This window comes from Oxyura jamaicensis, chromosome 23 (assembly GCF_011077185.1).
Source record: "Oxyura jamaicensis isolate SHBP4307 breed ruddy duck chromosome 23, BPBGC_Ojam_1.0, whole genome shotgun sequence".
NCBI classification, from domain to species: domain Eukaryota; kingdom Metazoa; phylum Chordata; class Aves; order Anseriformes; family Anatidae; genus Oxyura; species Oxyura jamaicensis.
The window spans coordinates 1,417,876-1,434,003 of record NC_048915.1 but is presented as its reverse complement, the minus strand read 5'-3'; the positions used below and the strand labels follow the sequence as shown (position 1 = coordinate 1,434,003).

General features: G+C 48.0%; 1 protein-coding gene across 10 annotated transcripts in view; it reads right to left on the bottom strand.

Moving 5' to 3' along the window:
- PUM1 (pumilio RNA binding family member 1) overlaps positions 1-16,128 on the bottom strand; it is a 70,218-nt gene that overhangs the window by 53,590 nt on the left and 500 nt on the right. For all 10 annotated transcript variants that reach the window (XM_035345500.1, XM_035345502.1, XM_035345510.1 and 7 more), the window contains exon 2: positions 13,487-13,860. In XM_035345500.1, the coding sequence (XP_035201391.1) occupies positions 13,487-13,849 (363 nt within the window). In that variant the 5' untranslated portion in view covers positions 13,850-13,860. The remainder of the gene's footprint in view (positions 1-13,486; positions 13,861-16,128) is intronic.

Genomic DNA, 16,128 nt, shown 5'->3' with positions numbered 1-16,128 from the left:
CGGTGTGTGCACGGCAGCCACGTGGTGCCATGGTCATATCAGGGAACCCAAGGCATGCAAGGAAAAGGGCAATGGCAGACAGGTCCTTCCAGGTCCCCGCAGGGTGCCGAGGAGCAAGGGAAAGGCGCGCACTGAAGGACCCACGGCCACACGTTTACCTGAGCAGTTACCTGACGTGCTGCTGCTGCAGATCATGATTTGATGAAAAAGGGTTCAATGAGAACAGCAAAAAGCAGCAGTTTGTTAAATAAATCACGGTGCTGAAAATGCAAGTAAACTTTTTTCTGATGTGCAAGCCCAGATCTCACCAGGCAAGCCCGTACATGCGGAGCCACTGAGCACATGGGCAGAAGAAAAAAACAATAACCAAGAACCCTCACTATGGACTTGAGGACAAAGCACCGAGGTTCAGCTACGTGCTAGGATTCAGGTGGAATAATCCTTGCCCTCACCAGCCATCACGCTGTCTCGATGCAGGTTATTACAAGAGCCACAAGCCCTTCGGATGGCACAGCAGCAGCACGGCGCGCCGCCTACTCCGTGTTTACATAACCCTGCAACCCAGCAGATCTGATACAGGTTTCTGCCGGAGCAGTGGTAATAGTTTATAAAATGTGTGTTTATGAGTAACGCACACGCTGCTCACTGCGGCCCTCTCCAGGAGCTCTCCGGGACGCTGCAGACTAACACGGCGCTGAGCCTGGCACCGCCAAAGGCCTGCAGGAGATTTGGGCACGGCCACCCCCAAGCCAAGCGAGGTCAGCTATGGCACCTGGTGGGCCACTTAGGGCACAAAGGGAAAAAGAATGGTTTAGATGTTCAACGCCCCACCTCGCTAATGGGCCAATGCCATACAGTCACACCGTGCTCACTGATCTTAAGCCCGACCTTGGCTCCTGATCCTCGTGCTACTATTTCCAGCAGAACCAAGTCAAGACTTTGCTATGAGCATGCTTTGTTTCCACTTTAAGGTTCAGTAAACCTCATCCGAGAATATCCGATGTAAGGAAAGCGAAGTCCCCTCCAGTGTGAATCCTGCTGCTACTCGGTGACAGTACCACTTGGCAAGAGTTTAACCTCTCGGTTCAAAGCCGTTTCCAGTTTTGCCTCAGCCTTGCCTCGTTCTGCAGTGAAGCACGCTGCGAGCACACAGAGAAAACAGGGCTCCACCTTCCAGAAACTACGGCACCAGACAAGACTTGGCTTTACTGCCAACCCCACCGCTCATCTGCTAGCTAATGCACCTCGGCTGCCTCGTGAAGGAAATTCTGCAAAGCGTTTCCAGCTGAACTCGTGGAAAGCGCAGCAACCCCCAGACACACTAAGCCACAACAGCCGATCAGTAGCAAATTATTATTTCAACGAGACGCGAGGAATGGAGAGGCTAAACACAGAGATTCGGTAGGTGATGTGCATTACTCTTGCTGCTAAAGCAGCCTCCCAGCAAACCACAGCTGCAGCCACAGTGGCACTGATCCAGGACTCGCAGGGCTGTAGACAGTGACAATGCGACTCCAGGCTGCCAACGTGAACTCCCCTCCTCAGCTTCAGCTGCACACACATCCCCGATGATCCCCGCTCAGCTTATGAAGGTAATGTCGGAACAAGAACTCCGCTTCTTGCCTCAGCCCCTTTCTTCCCCTTCTCTACAGTATTTTGGCACATTACAAGGTCGCCTGCACTCTACTAAATGTAATTCATTTACGAAAACGCTAGAATGTCCATGCTTTATTTCTTCACATTAGATGCAAGAACATTTTCGGAGATGTCTTGTTCAAGCATTTGTCCTGAGTAGAAAAGCATGTTATCACCGAGTTACACCGATCACAGCAGCGCAAGTGCAGGATTTACATCCGAGTGCGAAGCCACGTTCCCACGCTGCCTGGACTCGTAGCAGAGAGGCTAAAGCTGGTGCAACTGTTAACACCACCATCACCTCTAAAGTGGCAAAAGCCTTCAAATGCAAGCTCAAGATCTTCCACAAACAAACAGCAACTGCTGTATTGTCATGGTTTTTGAAGGGCTACAGTCCAGTAAGCACATGTAGCTCTCTTCAGTGTTGACTGCTCGTCCATTTCTGAAGTTGAGGAGCACGTCTGTCTGCAACAGAACGATGCCATGAGGGCACGTTAATAGAGGCGATACAGGGACTGAGATGCGATGAGTGGCAGAGGGCAAAAAGCAGGAGAACCACCAGAGCCAAGAGCACTGCAGCTGCTTCACACCTGGCTGGTCTGACTGCACACCTAACTGAGCGCTATTACTTTCACTGCTGAAACTCTGAAGGAAGCCTTCTGTCAAACATTTCATAGGTGGCAAGTCACCATCCCAGCATCTCCCGTAAAATGATATAGGGGGAAATGCGCTGCCTCCACGTCCTTCCCAAAGCTGCTCCACTCCAGCCACTCCAAAAAAAAGAGTTTGAGCTCCTCGATCCGCTATCAGAAATATCAGGTAACAGGAGAAATGACTCATTTCAGATATGTAAGTCACACTCCTATGATCAATCCTGCCAATTATGGATAAAAACATTTTCTAAATCAGGTCCCTGTCTTGACTTCCGTGTACCAGCTGCTCCAACAGCCCATAACCACCTCGTTTGAGGCCTCGCCCTCAGTCACATCATTCCTTTATCTCTCCTGATCATCTCATTGATTTGTTTGCCACATTGACTTGTTTATTATTCTACCTGCAAAGACTTCTTTCCCACTTATATCAAACAGCAATACCTCTTTGCCCCGTTTTCTTACACAATGTGCACAAATAGCAGAGTCCCTTTACTTCCCTGTCAAAGAAGAACAAACACCCTCTGAACCAGCAGAGCTTACAACCAAAGCCAGGAGCGCGTACAGCCTTGTATTCCAAAAGGCAGGCTGCACTCTGGTAACTGAAACACACGGAAGGTCTTGCACCCCACCGGGATCTATTCCTGATAACTCTCCCTGGTCTAGATCGAGCACAGACCTGCGAGACAGAACCACGCTGGTGCACGCACTGGGAACGAGGAGGTCCACCGAGGGAGAGCTCATTCACAGGTTAGCACTGCTGCGTACGAGATTTGATTACCATGAAGTCTGGTTCACCACTGATCTCGAGTTTGGAAAGAAGTCCAGAAGGCCGTGCCAAGCTAAATTGGCTGCCCAAGGAAGCAGGGCCCTATCTGTGTGTGACATGCTAACCTGGCTCCTCGGAGGAAGAGGTGGCCCCAAGAAACATGGGGAATCGCCCAAGGAGAGGTTAGGTGTCTGCCACAACCGCCTCCTAAGGGATCCTACACATCCAGCCTCTGCTCCCAGCCAGCAGCACCCCACAGCAGCCTCTTCCCGGCACCGCCTCTGTGGGGTGAAAAAACGTGCTCGTCCTTACCAGCCCCACAGAACAGACCTCCTGACCCTCTGAGGAGGGCTTACACTCTCTGGTAACGCAGAAAATCAGCAAGCTCGCTTCTGAAGCCTGCTTAGCACCACTCAGGCTGTCAGTGCTGCTCCTGAATGAGTGCTACAAAGCGATTTCATTGCGCAGGAGCACTCCTCACCTTCACGCTGCGCTGCGTGCACACTCAGGAATTATGTAAATCTCAAACTTAATGAGTATCTCATTCAAGGAGAGCGATTTCCATGCACACCGATATGCAAAAGTGTGTCACTGGAGCACGTTCCAGCTCAGAGCCGCTTCCCTGATGCCCGCTTCCTCGCATGCCCCGGACCGTGTGCCCCTACGAGGAGCTGCAGCAAACCCCAGGGCTGCTTTGCCCCAGCCTCTCCAAAGCCTCTTAATCCATTTTCACCTTTGCTCTGAAAAAAAAAAAGAAGCAGGAGACAGCTGTACTGCTCAGCACACGGTCACTCCAGGTCACACCTCCAATTCTTGTTCTCATTCTCCTGAATCAAAGCCCCTTGGCCTCAGACATGTGAGGCCGTGGAGGAACCCCGGCCCTTCCAAGTTTCCTTCGTGCTGACGCCCACCACCTGCTCTGGAGAGGACGAGACAAAGCAGAATGCCTTCTACTCTTCGCCACTGAGAATTTCAGCAACACAACCCAATTTATCTCTAGGTCAATGGCCACTTTCAGAATTCAGCCTCCTACGCAGCAGCAGAGCCTCCCAGCAGCCCCGTACCAAACACACACCGTGGGTCTCCATCCCCTCGAGCAGCGCGCAGCTCATCCTGCCAGGGCACCAGCTCCCATGGGGCAGTCGCTTCTTTTTTGCCCTCCAAATCAGATCAGAGGGCCTCATCACTGCAAAACTTTATGACAGCAACTCAGAGGCGACAGTTTCCCCACTCCCAAACTAGCCAGACACCAGCCCCTGTCCGTACCTGGAGCATTTCTCCATGGCATGGATGCAGCAGAAACAGGGGCAGCTGCAGACCAGCAGCTGTGGGCTGCCATTTGGTGCCAGACCTGCCACACACAAACCCAAAGCTCTCTTCCCTGTCCCCAAGCCCCCCAGCAGACGCTGTCACAGACCCAGCTGTGGCACGGCTCTGGCACAAAGCAGTGCTGGGGAGCTGTGACCCCAAAAGCAGCAGGCAGGGTCCGCAGGTTCCCTGTGGAAGCTTCGCCCCCAGCAAGATGGGTGCAAACCCACCCGAAAACCAAGCAACCATCGGGCACGCTGCACTGCCAGCACTTAAACCTCCTGTTAAATTTAACCCAGCAAACAACCAGGCCCACAGGGCTACATGGCACTTGTCGAAAGGAATTCTGCAGTCAGTTAAATTAACAGGAACAGGGCCCTGAACTGTCCTCACCACTGCTGAACAGGACTTGAAGGAGCTACCAAATTAACACGAGAGCACCAGTACACCGGTATATTTACCTTCCCGATCTCCAGTGCCAGGAGAAACGGCACTGCAGCTTCTAGAAACGTATTCCAGAAATGTAGTTTTCCCCCAGAAGCGATAGCTACCAGCAAAGTAGCTGAATTGTAATTTTAAGTAAATATGAGTGTCAATAATCCGAGTTAACAGCGTACCTCACATTAAACAAATGCGGGCGCCACAGATCCCTCGTATGACCTTTACATACAAATTCAGAAGGCAATTCTGCACCGCGTTCCCTGATCCGCAGGTAGCTCAGGGGATCGCACGCTGCCTTATATACTACGGGATCCTCATTTATATAGAGCTTATTATTTACCAGGACAGACACGTGGCAGAACTAACAAAAGCGGAATTTCATCCTTAATCACAACAGAGAGTCACAGGAGTTCTTCCTCTCCTCACGCAAGGAACATTTCCCAGTAAGAGGAACAGGGGGTCGAATTAAACAAAAAACATAGTGGAGAAAAAAAAGTTCTATGGCAGAAAAGCAGCTTTCTCTCTGAAAATTACCCAGTTACTGCCAGCGGTCTATAAATAAATAAAAATCATCTCTCAGAGTGTACCATGAAGCTTGAGGGATTGATTTTTTTCTTAACGTAGCACGATGTTAAACAGATCAAACGTCTGCATTTATTAGCAGTACCAGTGACTGAGGAAGATTTAAACTATCTATTCCTATTAAGCCAATTACATCAAATTGGGTAACCAAAGCAAACTCCAGTTTCTCCATTCCCCCTCTCCCTGAAGCTGCGCACTCTGCGGCCTCATCTCAAAGGCTTCCCTTCTCCTTCCCCAGCACTTTGTTAAGCCAGGCTCCTCTATGCCTCCTCGCCTCTCCCCCAGGTTACAACGCTTACTCCCCCTCTGACCAGGAGGCAAGCACCCAGCCGCCACCTGCTAAACCCTCGCGAGGACGGGCACTGCGAGGGCAGGACTGGGCTGTGTTAGAACACGCCAAGGGCCGCTTCCAGAATGGCTTTGATGTGCAGTAAATTACAGGGCTGCCTGCTGCCCTCAGCCCTGCCAGCCAAGCGGAGGAACTCTGGGGCATCCCACAGACTCTACCCTAAGCCCTGAGCACTCTGCCCAGAGCCCCTCACCTCCCATCCTGGCGAACAACTGCACAGGCAAGGGCAGGGCCCTAGGACCACAACTCCATGGGAAGTGTTCGTCCTTCGGTCTTTGCTGATGTGCTCTCGGCGAGCCCAAAGGAAGCCCTCCCAAAGTTTTATTTTAAGCTCTGCCCAGTGCTGATGGGCCTGACCTCCACCCTGTCCTGAGACCATCTGGTTTGCTCTTCTACTCCTGCAGGGTAATGCAGGAAATCACCTTACTGCCATACTTGTCAGGATAAATAAAAACGTTGTGAGTTCTCTGCTCTTCCGATGAACAGCATGTGTGTGTTTGTTGCTGTGAGAAGACAAGAAGTGGCATTCCAAGCTCTCAGTCTGCACAGGTACCTGACAGGTGCTCACACAAACAACCTCAAGAGTGTGATTATTTCTTGGATGTTTATTTGTAACTCATGTGCAAGCGCAAAAAGGGAAGTCTTGCGAAGTTTCCATTCATTAGGCTTCCACAATTTAGGTCTTGCTCAATTTGTAATGAGGGGAAAAATACTTTTATTTTCTGGTGAAACATTTCTTGAGAAAGTAAACATTACTCCAAGAACGCCAGGATTACGGCAGTAAGGGCAAGAAACAAATATTCAAACAGCTGCCTGATTAAAACATTCTTAGAATGGAAGGAAGAAAAAAAAGAAAGGTAACTTTAAGTGGTTTAACAGCCTAAATACTTTGTAGCACCTGATTTATAGACTTACAAGTTGCTAAAGACTTTTAAACTATCACCAAGGGTTTACAAATTTCAGATGGAAACAAATATCTCTTGCTCAGCTGTGGGAGACTGCCTGCATTTGTCTTGTTTGAGCAGCTCTTGTAGCACGTTATTTAAAAGCAGTCTGCTCTGCATGCATGCACACTATATATAGCACCTAGGAAAAAAAGTATTTACCAGCTGACAATAAGAAATCAGCACACACTTCCACTAACAGCTAGATCCAGGGTTAAAATTTGTTGTTCCACCAACTGATTACAGCACTATTTTTAGTCCTCTCCTAGAACAATAGTCAGTAAAGAAAGAACGTGAAGTCACAAGTATTAGCCAGGATTAGGTGGTTTAACTACTATTTTTGTAGTGAAGGGTTCATCGCTGGAATTGCTACTACCATTAGCACTCGAAGCAAAAAGCTATTGAAATTACAGATTGGCTGATGCTTTGCGTGGCGTGTAGCCAAGATGATTAATGATTCAGGGTACAGAAATAAACGCAAGAAAGGCAGCCTTTCAGAATGGCGCAGCTTAGTTAGCTAATTATGTTTTTTCTTCACATTTTATTCACTGAGGGAAGCACTTCATTAACGTGGAATTTAGGTTACCCTCGGATGTCTTGGGCACGTATTGTTGGGGCACAGATCTCCAAAATATTAGATTACAGAAGGAGCGACCTTAATTTTGCCCTGCAGGAGCAGGCAGTACCTGGGGACATGCGCTCAGATTGGCGTTTTTTGTGCAAGCACTCAGGGCCCCGCTGAGGGCTGCCCCATCCAACCCCCGGAGGGCTCTTCCTTTCACTCTCACCTTTTGAGGTTTAAATTCAGAGGGGGAAGAGGTGTAAACGAGGGACCCTGCAAGGTCTCAATCCAGTGCCAAGCTCGGTACCGTTGCCAGAAACAGACTCAAGTGGCTCCTTGCCACACTGCTTGCAGCAGGGCGAGGGACTGATATGGGGGGTGAAAACCAGTCGAGTTTTACCCCACTACAGAATCAGGGGCTGAAGCAGCGCTTCAGTACGAGACAATAACAAAGGCAGATGCTCCCAATAAAAACAACTGCCCTAGAACAAAAGTTGCCCTTAACAAAGGAAGAGGAGTAACACAATATCTTTGAGCAGATCACTCGATGAGAGGGAGTGCAGCATCACATGATATCCGCAAACAAAGGCAAGTTTGTTCTTTACAGGAACATCATTCGGAGAAGACAGCCTTAAAATCCTCCCACTGTCCACCTAGACACAAACCTGCACCAGTTTTCAGAAGCATCACTGCATTCAGGGCTCCGGAGCAGCTTTGTTAAGGAGATTTCTGATCAGCAGTCAAACTTCATTGTGTACGTTTACCACTAAGGCCCTACTGTGGATGGATTCTATGGCTGCCATCTCACCTGAAGTTTCTTTTCTGTAGCATTTTTGTAAATGGGTGTCTGTTACAAGTATCACAACCTGTTCTGCAGACACCCAGATAGGTCACACCAACTCAAACCACAAGAGAAAGGGTAAGTGGAAACCAAAGTTGGATAGAGGGGAGGAAGAAAACAAGTAGAAACTGTACTCCAATAAAGCTCTATTCAAAGCACGCCTGGGCACCACGTATTAACTGAAATACCTGAAGTCTTATTGAAGCACTGAAATCTGTGAGTTCAACAGTGTGAAAATATTTTGCTCTTCCTGAGCTAGCGCCACAGCAAGGAAGCGACCACAAGGCCGACAAGCTGCTCGGAAAAGCCCAGGCCAGCCGCCGGGGTGCTCACACGAACATGGCTAGGGCCAGGCATCTTGCAACTGCCTGGCAGGGACAACACGACCCCCAGCTTCCGAGGGAACAAACTCTTAAAACGACTTCCTGAAAACGTCGGGGTTGTTTCCCACTCCCCTCTCCCCCAAAAGAAAAGGATTTCCCAGCGCCTAGCTACAAACACCAAACCTGGCCAGGTACTCACTCCCCCACCCCAGCAGGGCTTTCCAAAGGGCAGGGTAACGCAGAAAACTCGACTAAATGCTCTGAATCCCCTCCTCCAAGACACCCCTCTCCTTCACTAGAGAGGAACCACCGTGAAACACATCAGCCAAACTAGGCATTGCAGTTCAGGAGGGCACTGGTCTGCATTACCTGGTATCAAAGCAGAACGGTCACCCCAGCGTTCACGTGAGAGAGGCCCTCACGAGTTCACTGTGATACCTGGAACCATCGCATCCAAATTCAGCAGCCTTAATGAAAGATAGGTGAGGTAAGGTTCAAGAACAGAGCCACGCACGGTACCACACGCTGTGTGTCACGCGGGACTCTCTGGGTGCCTTCACCTCTCGCACATCCAGTTAGCCAAATTATTTAGACCACAAGGGTACCTTCCATGGACAGATGAAGAAATCTGGTCACTTAAAAGGGATTCACTTTGGAAGAACGCTGTGGCTCCCATAGCTTCCACGATCATCGTATAGGGCCCTGCCACCGCTTCAAGGCATCTCCAGGTAACGGTGCCGGCCAGCAGGCACCCCAGCATTCAGTGCCATCACATCCAGACGTGTGCACAGCACCACGCACCACAGTTTGCATAGTTGTGCTCTACGAGGGCAGCTGCCAGCATCACCTTCTGTCTCCTCTCGAATGCAACTTCTCAGTTCAGAAGCTGCAGCCACATTGCCAGAGGGCAAATCCAAGCAGAAAACTCCGTTCCAGCCATGTTGCTCTCACTATTCTTCACCAACTGCATGTGAAAAAATCCCCGCATTCAAGAAGATGATCCCTGCAGAGTTCTATTGTCTCAAATTATTAATTAAACATGCTCTCAAAGAAAGTTAATCCCTCAAATCGTTTGCTTCTACTAAGCAACTCCCATATTACTCTAGCTGCAATTCAGACAGTCTAAGTATATCCATTTACTGCAATTCAGGAGGACCACCACCAGAGAAACTCTCTCTTTGCTCCAGTTCAAGAACATGCACGCACGCAAACAAGCCACAGGAGACCCCATCCACAAAAACCCACCCAATTTCCCTAAAAGCCTGCTCAGTGTTGATAACTTCTCCCAGCTGAGCGTCTCGACTGTCTTCTCATTTCCCTCAGGAGCAGTATGTGGCTGGCTGGATTTTTAACGAGACAGGCAACTTCCATAAGCAAGTCGAATCCAACCTGAGCCCTTCATGGTCAGGAACCATCCCATTACCTCTTCACTCAGCCACGTGAAAGGAAGTTCAGGTCCCCGACCATTTTCTGCAGGATGAACAGCATAAAAACACCCTAGCCCAGCTAGCCAAGTAGTCTGCCCACACAGCCTGAAGAGTCGTGAGGCACTGCAGATGAGCTACAGCCTTGGTTTGAGTCTCAGAATTACTGGCAGACATTGACACTCAGCCTTATCTGGGGGAAAAAAAAGTGCGTCCTGCAGCCAGGACCCGGCTGGCAGAAGGGTCCTCCATGTAAGAGTTTGGATCTCCATCTTAGAGCTTGGCAATTTCAATGCCTGTAGCTGCAGAAAGCTGCAAGTTTGCTCAGGAGTTCACACATTCAAGTCTAGGAGAAGTCGAATTTCAACATCACCTCTTTGTTCTCGCCGAGGCTGAAGGACCTACAGTGCATGCCATTTAGACAGAGGCCATGTCTTTATTAACTAGATATGCAAAGTGAGTGAAGTATCTTCAATTCCTAAGTTTTGGATTACCATATAACATTTTTCCTTTTATGAAGGAGAAGGCAAAAATGCAAAGGGAAGAGAAGAGAACTCTTTTTAGAAACAATATAGAAAGAAATGGAGCTTTCCTCCTGTTTACAACAAGAGGACATTAGCTCTTTCTAGGGAGCAGAAAAAAAACACTTTCTTCAGTCATCACTGTTAAAAGACCTTCACAGCTCAATTCTCAGAGCTGCTCGTCAAAGGACAAACAGATGAGAGAAACAGCCAGCACAACAAAAAATGGAAAGCAAAGATAGTGTAAATAACTTCTGACTCATAGCACTCACAACCATTTAATAACACATGATGAAATACTATCATTTTGTAAAACCACTGGAGTATTATCACCAACAGACAGGGCCAGATGCTTGTCTCCATACGTAACGAAGAAAACTGGGATTCAACAATTAAAAAAAAATCCCTCTACCTTTAATTACGAGGTCCTAAGCTCTAGGCAAACATTAACCTATATTACCCTATAATTAGTTTTTCTGACTTTCCATTATCTTTTAGCTACTGATTTTCTTAACCAGTCTTCGAGGCAACAAGAAGGGCTACAGTTGCAGTATGTTTGGAAGTTTAAAATCAAGTGTCCAGTAACACAAGCGTATCCCGATCTCCACGAAATCAGGACCCAGCAGACCTCCAGAAGGATGCCCCACCTCTCTGCACATCCCACCACTTCCTTCCACTTCTTCTGTTCTTGCAGGACAAATTCAATTCTACCCTGGTTAAGCCCAAATTGAATTAAAACCATTTTGTACGCATAAGACCAGTTCTCGCTCCAAGGAACTTATAATTTAAGAAACAGACGCAGAGGTGGCCAAAAAGTCAAAAGGAATGGCAGTCGTAGGATTACAAGTATCCTGCGTTCCGTTTCCCATGAGTGAAACCCTGAGGCAACAAGAACTGCGGAAAAAGAGGCACTTGAGAAAGGCTGAAGCGAGAAATATATACTTCAAAAGACCAATGACTGGTGTATAACGCATTAGACACCCGAGCAAGGGGTTACTGCCCCATCTCAGCTAAGTTCGAAGAAATTAAACACAAAGCTTGGTTTAAGGATGGATACTGAATGCGAAACACCAGGACTGAAGAGCAAATCCATTACAGCTGACGGAGAAACCCCCAGGAAATAGGACAGATACGGTTCCATCTTAACTACGTTAGGGTGAGTATTGCTTAAGCATCAGGTCACAGAACACGTGGAAGAACAACAAAGCAAGCACCGCACACAACATCTGGGGCTTAATCCTGCCGGTATATTCCACCCAGACAATCTTCTCAGAACTGTTCTGCCTTCACAGATTACGTGCGTGGCTTTTTAAAGTTTCTTCAAACCAGGGCATGCTGGTTTTTCCCCAGTAAGCACCACCAGTAGTTGTATCACTTGGTTCAGGAACCTCCTGAATAAAACCAAGGTGAGGAAAAGCAGCACATCAGCCGACATGAGGGCAAGGCTCTGTAACAGGCAGGATTCTTCCAGGGAGAGTTTTTAAGTCTTCTGACTATTAAAGAATGCAGTAAAAGGAGTTCAAATGCCAGCACAATTTGTAATGCCTGCGAGGTCCACCCCACCTCACCCCCTCCACCTCCCACGAATCGTCTTTGCTTTTAGTGGTTTTCAGAGAAAGGAAGATGAAAGTTTGAGTTGAAGGAAAACAGAATTAAGAATTTTATGACACATCTTTCAGTTTATAAAGTCATCTTTACACAAATAACCGAACAACAGCAGCTCCTGCCTGAACATCTCTGCATCAGACCACAAGACAATTTTTACTTAAAAACCTACAAGTTAAAACCACCAAGGAAGAATTTTTGCTTATTGCTTCTTTTGCTACTTAAAGCACATTCAAATCTCTTCCATCTATGTCTCTTGAAACAAGCTGTACATTTAGTGCCTGAAAGCTTAGATAGTTAACAGATAAAACTGCATCTCATTTCAACAGTTACCTCTGGTAACAGGGTAACTTAACGCTGTGCTTCCACAGAAGGGAATAGCTACAATATTCTTCTAGCTGCTTACTTCACACGGCAGCATTTTAGATGCATTCTCTTACAAAAATTAACAGGGCACTTGGGTTTTCTTCTCTATTGATGTACACACTGACTTCAGTGAGGTTGCAAAACTCCCTGCAATGTTTGCTTTTAAATGGTCTGGATGACAACATCCCCTGGGGAGGCACAGCAGAGGAACAAGGGCTTCATCATTTTTATTTAAAAAACTAGAGGCAGGAAATATTAATAAAGGTTGCAAAAGCTTTGTGTCTGCTGCTCTGAATAGATTTGTGGGAATCGTGCATTTTAATAATGTGCTTACACCTCGGTTCTGCTCTCATGCCACCCCTAGCAGAGGCAGCACGTCTCCTTAGCTCACCGCTGTGTTTGACGAGTTACTTACAGGTCACAGTCAGCAAGCTAGAGTGATTCATGCACTCGTTTCAGTCGCAGCACATCTGACAACGCAACTACTGAAAAGACTTCTAGTACACACTACTACTAAGGCACGTTTTGGCCCACTACCCTTTTAGAAAGGTTAAGTCCCTGAGTTAGCCGGGTTTGTACAAATGCTGTTGTTCCATGATGTTCTTAGCGCTGTTCTCTTCTCAGCTCAGCTGAGCACACGGGTAGCACCTTCCCCTCCCAACTAGAACATTAAAAAAAACAACCCAAAACAAGCAAGAAAACCAGGAAAGTACACCCCACGAGCAGCTTCCAGAACTGTGTTTTTCAATATTGGGAATGGTAAAAGCTCAACCTACATGCATTGGCAGTTTTGTAATAGCATTACATAAGAATTATTTAACTACAGCAACAGATCTGAAAAGCAGCAGCAGTCACTGCTAAACTGGTTCACACATACACACAGAAACAAGAAAAAAATCAATAAAGAGAATGATAAATTTTGCAAACATGCATTTGACTGTCAGAGAGCGGATTGGGATTTCAACACCGTCTAGAGCAGAAACATTTCAGTTTATAGCTAGCAAGGCACTGCAATCCTGAAAAGAGAAAACAAGAAGTAGGACTGTTGTAATTCCCACCACACAAAAAAACACCTTAAGCTTTTTTTTAAAAAAGTCATTAAAAGCATCTATCACAAGCCCGGTGCATTCACGTGCTCGGTTTGGAAACATTTAACTTTTTTTTACCTGATGTTCTGCATGAATGTTATCCCCAGTAGGCCAGCGATGTTTGCTGTTATTATAGCCGCCTCCGCCACTTCCTCCTCCCCCAAGCTGCTCACCATGCTGCCTCTGAAAGAAGTAATCCACCATAGCGTCGTCCTGGGAGCGGCCTGCGACTCCTATGGATCCGGGAACAGGACTGGAGTGCGTCCCCGCCGCCAGTGCCTGATTTGCAGCTGGCTGCGGCTGAGCCTGGGACCCTGCTCCAGATGTCAGTACAACAGGCATGTTGGGATTAGCTGTATCTTGAGCGTGCTGTTTCAGGTGGGGGCTGAACGAGTCCTGCCAGAGCACTGCTTTTCTCTTCAACACGCACGCAACGCTCATTCCACCAACACCTACGGGGGTGAGGGGAGGGAGGCGAGACAGAGAAAGGGAGAAGGAAAAGGGAGCATTAAATCCTCGCAGCTTCGGCTTCGTACGCTCAGCAAACACAGCCCTCGTGGAACTGGGGGGAATCGCCACGAGGCCACGTCGGACTCCTTCCAACACAGTCAGTTGCTCTGTTAGCCTGGCAACTCAAACACCAGGTAACGACACGCAGTAGGCAAAACGCCCACATTTTGTGCTCTCAGGTGTTGTCAGCGTGCGCGAGACTCACTTAAGGCGCCCATTACACTGAAATCAGCACGCCACTTGATGCGATGGACAGAACACCAGCTAAAGTGCTGCCACAGAAAACGAGGAGAAAAAAGTCCCCAAGAACACCACACGACACAAACTGCACCGCCGGTGCCTCCCGAACTTGTTTACACCTCGCAAATTACAAGGCAGATCCTCAGTCAAGGCACGAGTGCCACCGTAGTACCACGCGCTCATTCAGCCACACGAAGTATCGGGACAAGTTGATTTTTGGTTTGTTTTTCCAAATGCAAACTTAAGATTCTGGATTTCTGCTTACAAAGGTCCCAAACACTCCGGGTGCTGCCATGCTACCTCGGCCGTTTAATCTGCACGCAGCTCGTTAGGAACTGCGCTGCTATAAAAATCACATCGTTTGAGCCTCCAGACAATCTCAGACAAGATCCAGTAAAGGTACTACGAATTTCTGCACAGGCAACTCCTACTCCAAGCAGCTTCCTCTTTCGTCGAATATAGACGAGGCAGCTCTAAACAAGAGAGAAAACTTGGCAAAGGAGACATTTTGAAAGGGAGCAAAGGGGAAAGGAGCATTCTGGGTAGTTCAAGTTTAGTTCCAAGCCGTGTTTTTATAGAAATGCCATGTTAAATGTAGCAGACAGCTGAATACTGTCATTCAAAGCGCACAGAGCATCAGAACCACGTTCAGTCACCTACACAGCGCACATTCATTGCTACCCAGCAGCTGCGAGACCTACTGCTGCTAAGAGCTAATGGCTACCAGGACCCTTTTCATTTCCAAACTCTTAGCAAAAACACGCAATAAACCTCTGCTGCATAAACAGCTCGCCGTGAAAAGTTACACATCTACAAACAAAGGCAGAGCAGTTGGAGATCCTGAGAGACCGCGGCTACGAAGCACTTGAAGCAGACAGCTTTCCTTTTCCCCAGAAAAAACCCTAGTATGTAAATAAGCTGCTCTGTGTTATCATTACAAGGCGAATAGTTTAGATTATGAGACTCTCCACAACCAGCAGAACTTCGCAGACATCACTGAGCAAGTTTTTAAGTGCGAGCAGCGACGTCTCCTCGCCAGGCAGCTCTGAGCCGCAGAGAGCCCAGCTTTGTGCTCAGACCCCGTCGCTCCTCCAAAAAACTCCAGGCAACGTTAAAAAAATCACGTCGGCACCCGATGCACGCTTCAGGAAGTTAATGCATGGGCTAGGTGAGAGGGTTTCACTGGTTTTTTTTTTTTGGAAAGTTCAGCTGGAAATTAAAGCTGCCTGCCCATTGTTTGAGAGCCGTGTGGCCTACGAGAACTTTTAACGTTAAAGCTTGTGTTTTCCTTAAAACCTAGGGAGACCCAGCAGGAAGCGGGTAAATCGATAGCCAGCCGAGCTGCTTCGGCCACCATTAAAATATCGTAAGTCAAATTCTACCCCGTACCCCACCTCCCTCACTCTTAATAAAGGAAATTCCTTACTCATGATCTGTCTAATAAAATCTCTGCTCGGAACAAAGTTATTAAACACCGACCAAAAGAAAAAAACAACAACAACAAAAAGGCACCAAAACAGAACAAACAAAAAAATGAAGCAACAAACCAAGTTATTTCTCCCGATGGGGCGAAAAACAAGAATCTCCTGTTAAAAATCGCAAGCGTGTAATTAAAAATGGCCAAAGACTGTGATTAGGAGAAAGCGAGAAAAACAAGCAAGGGGGGTGGGGGGGAAAAAAAAAAGAAAAAAAAAAAAAGGCACAGAAAAAAAAACCAACCCCCCCAGGGTCACCCAGCACATCCCAAAAGTATTGTCTGGATTTTTGCTCCCTCCCCTTCGTCCCCGCTGCCTGGTAGGGCCCCCCTGGGCCCCCCCAATTCCTTCCAGTTCCCCCCCAAACCCCCCCAGTTTCCCCCCAAGCCCCCCCTAACCGGCCCCCCAGCCCCCCGCCAGCTCCTCCCCAGCCAACAAAGCGGGGCCGCGGCCCCCCCGGGGAGGGCCGAAGCCCCCCAAAACAATGCCCCCCCC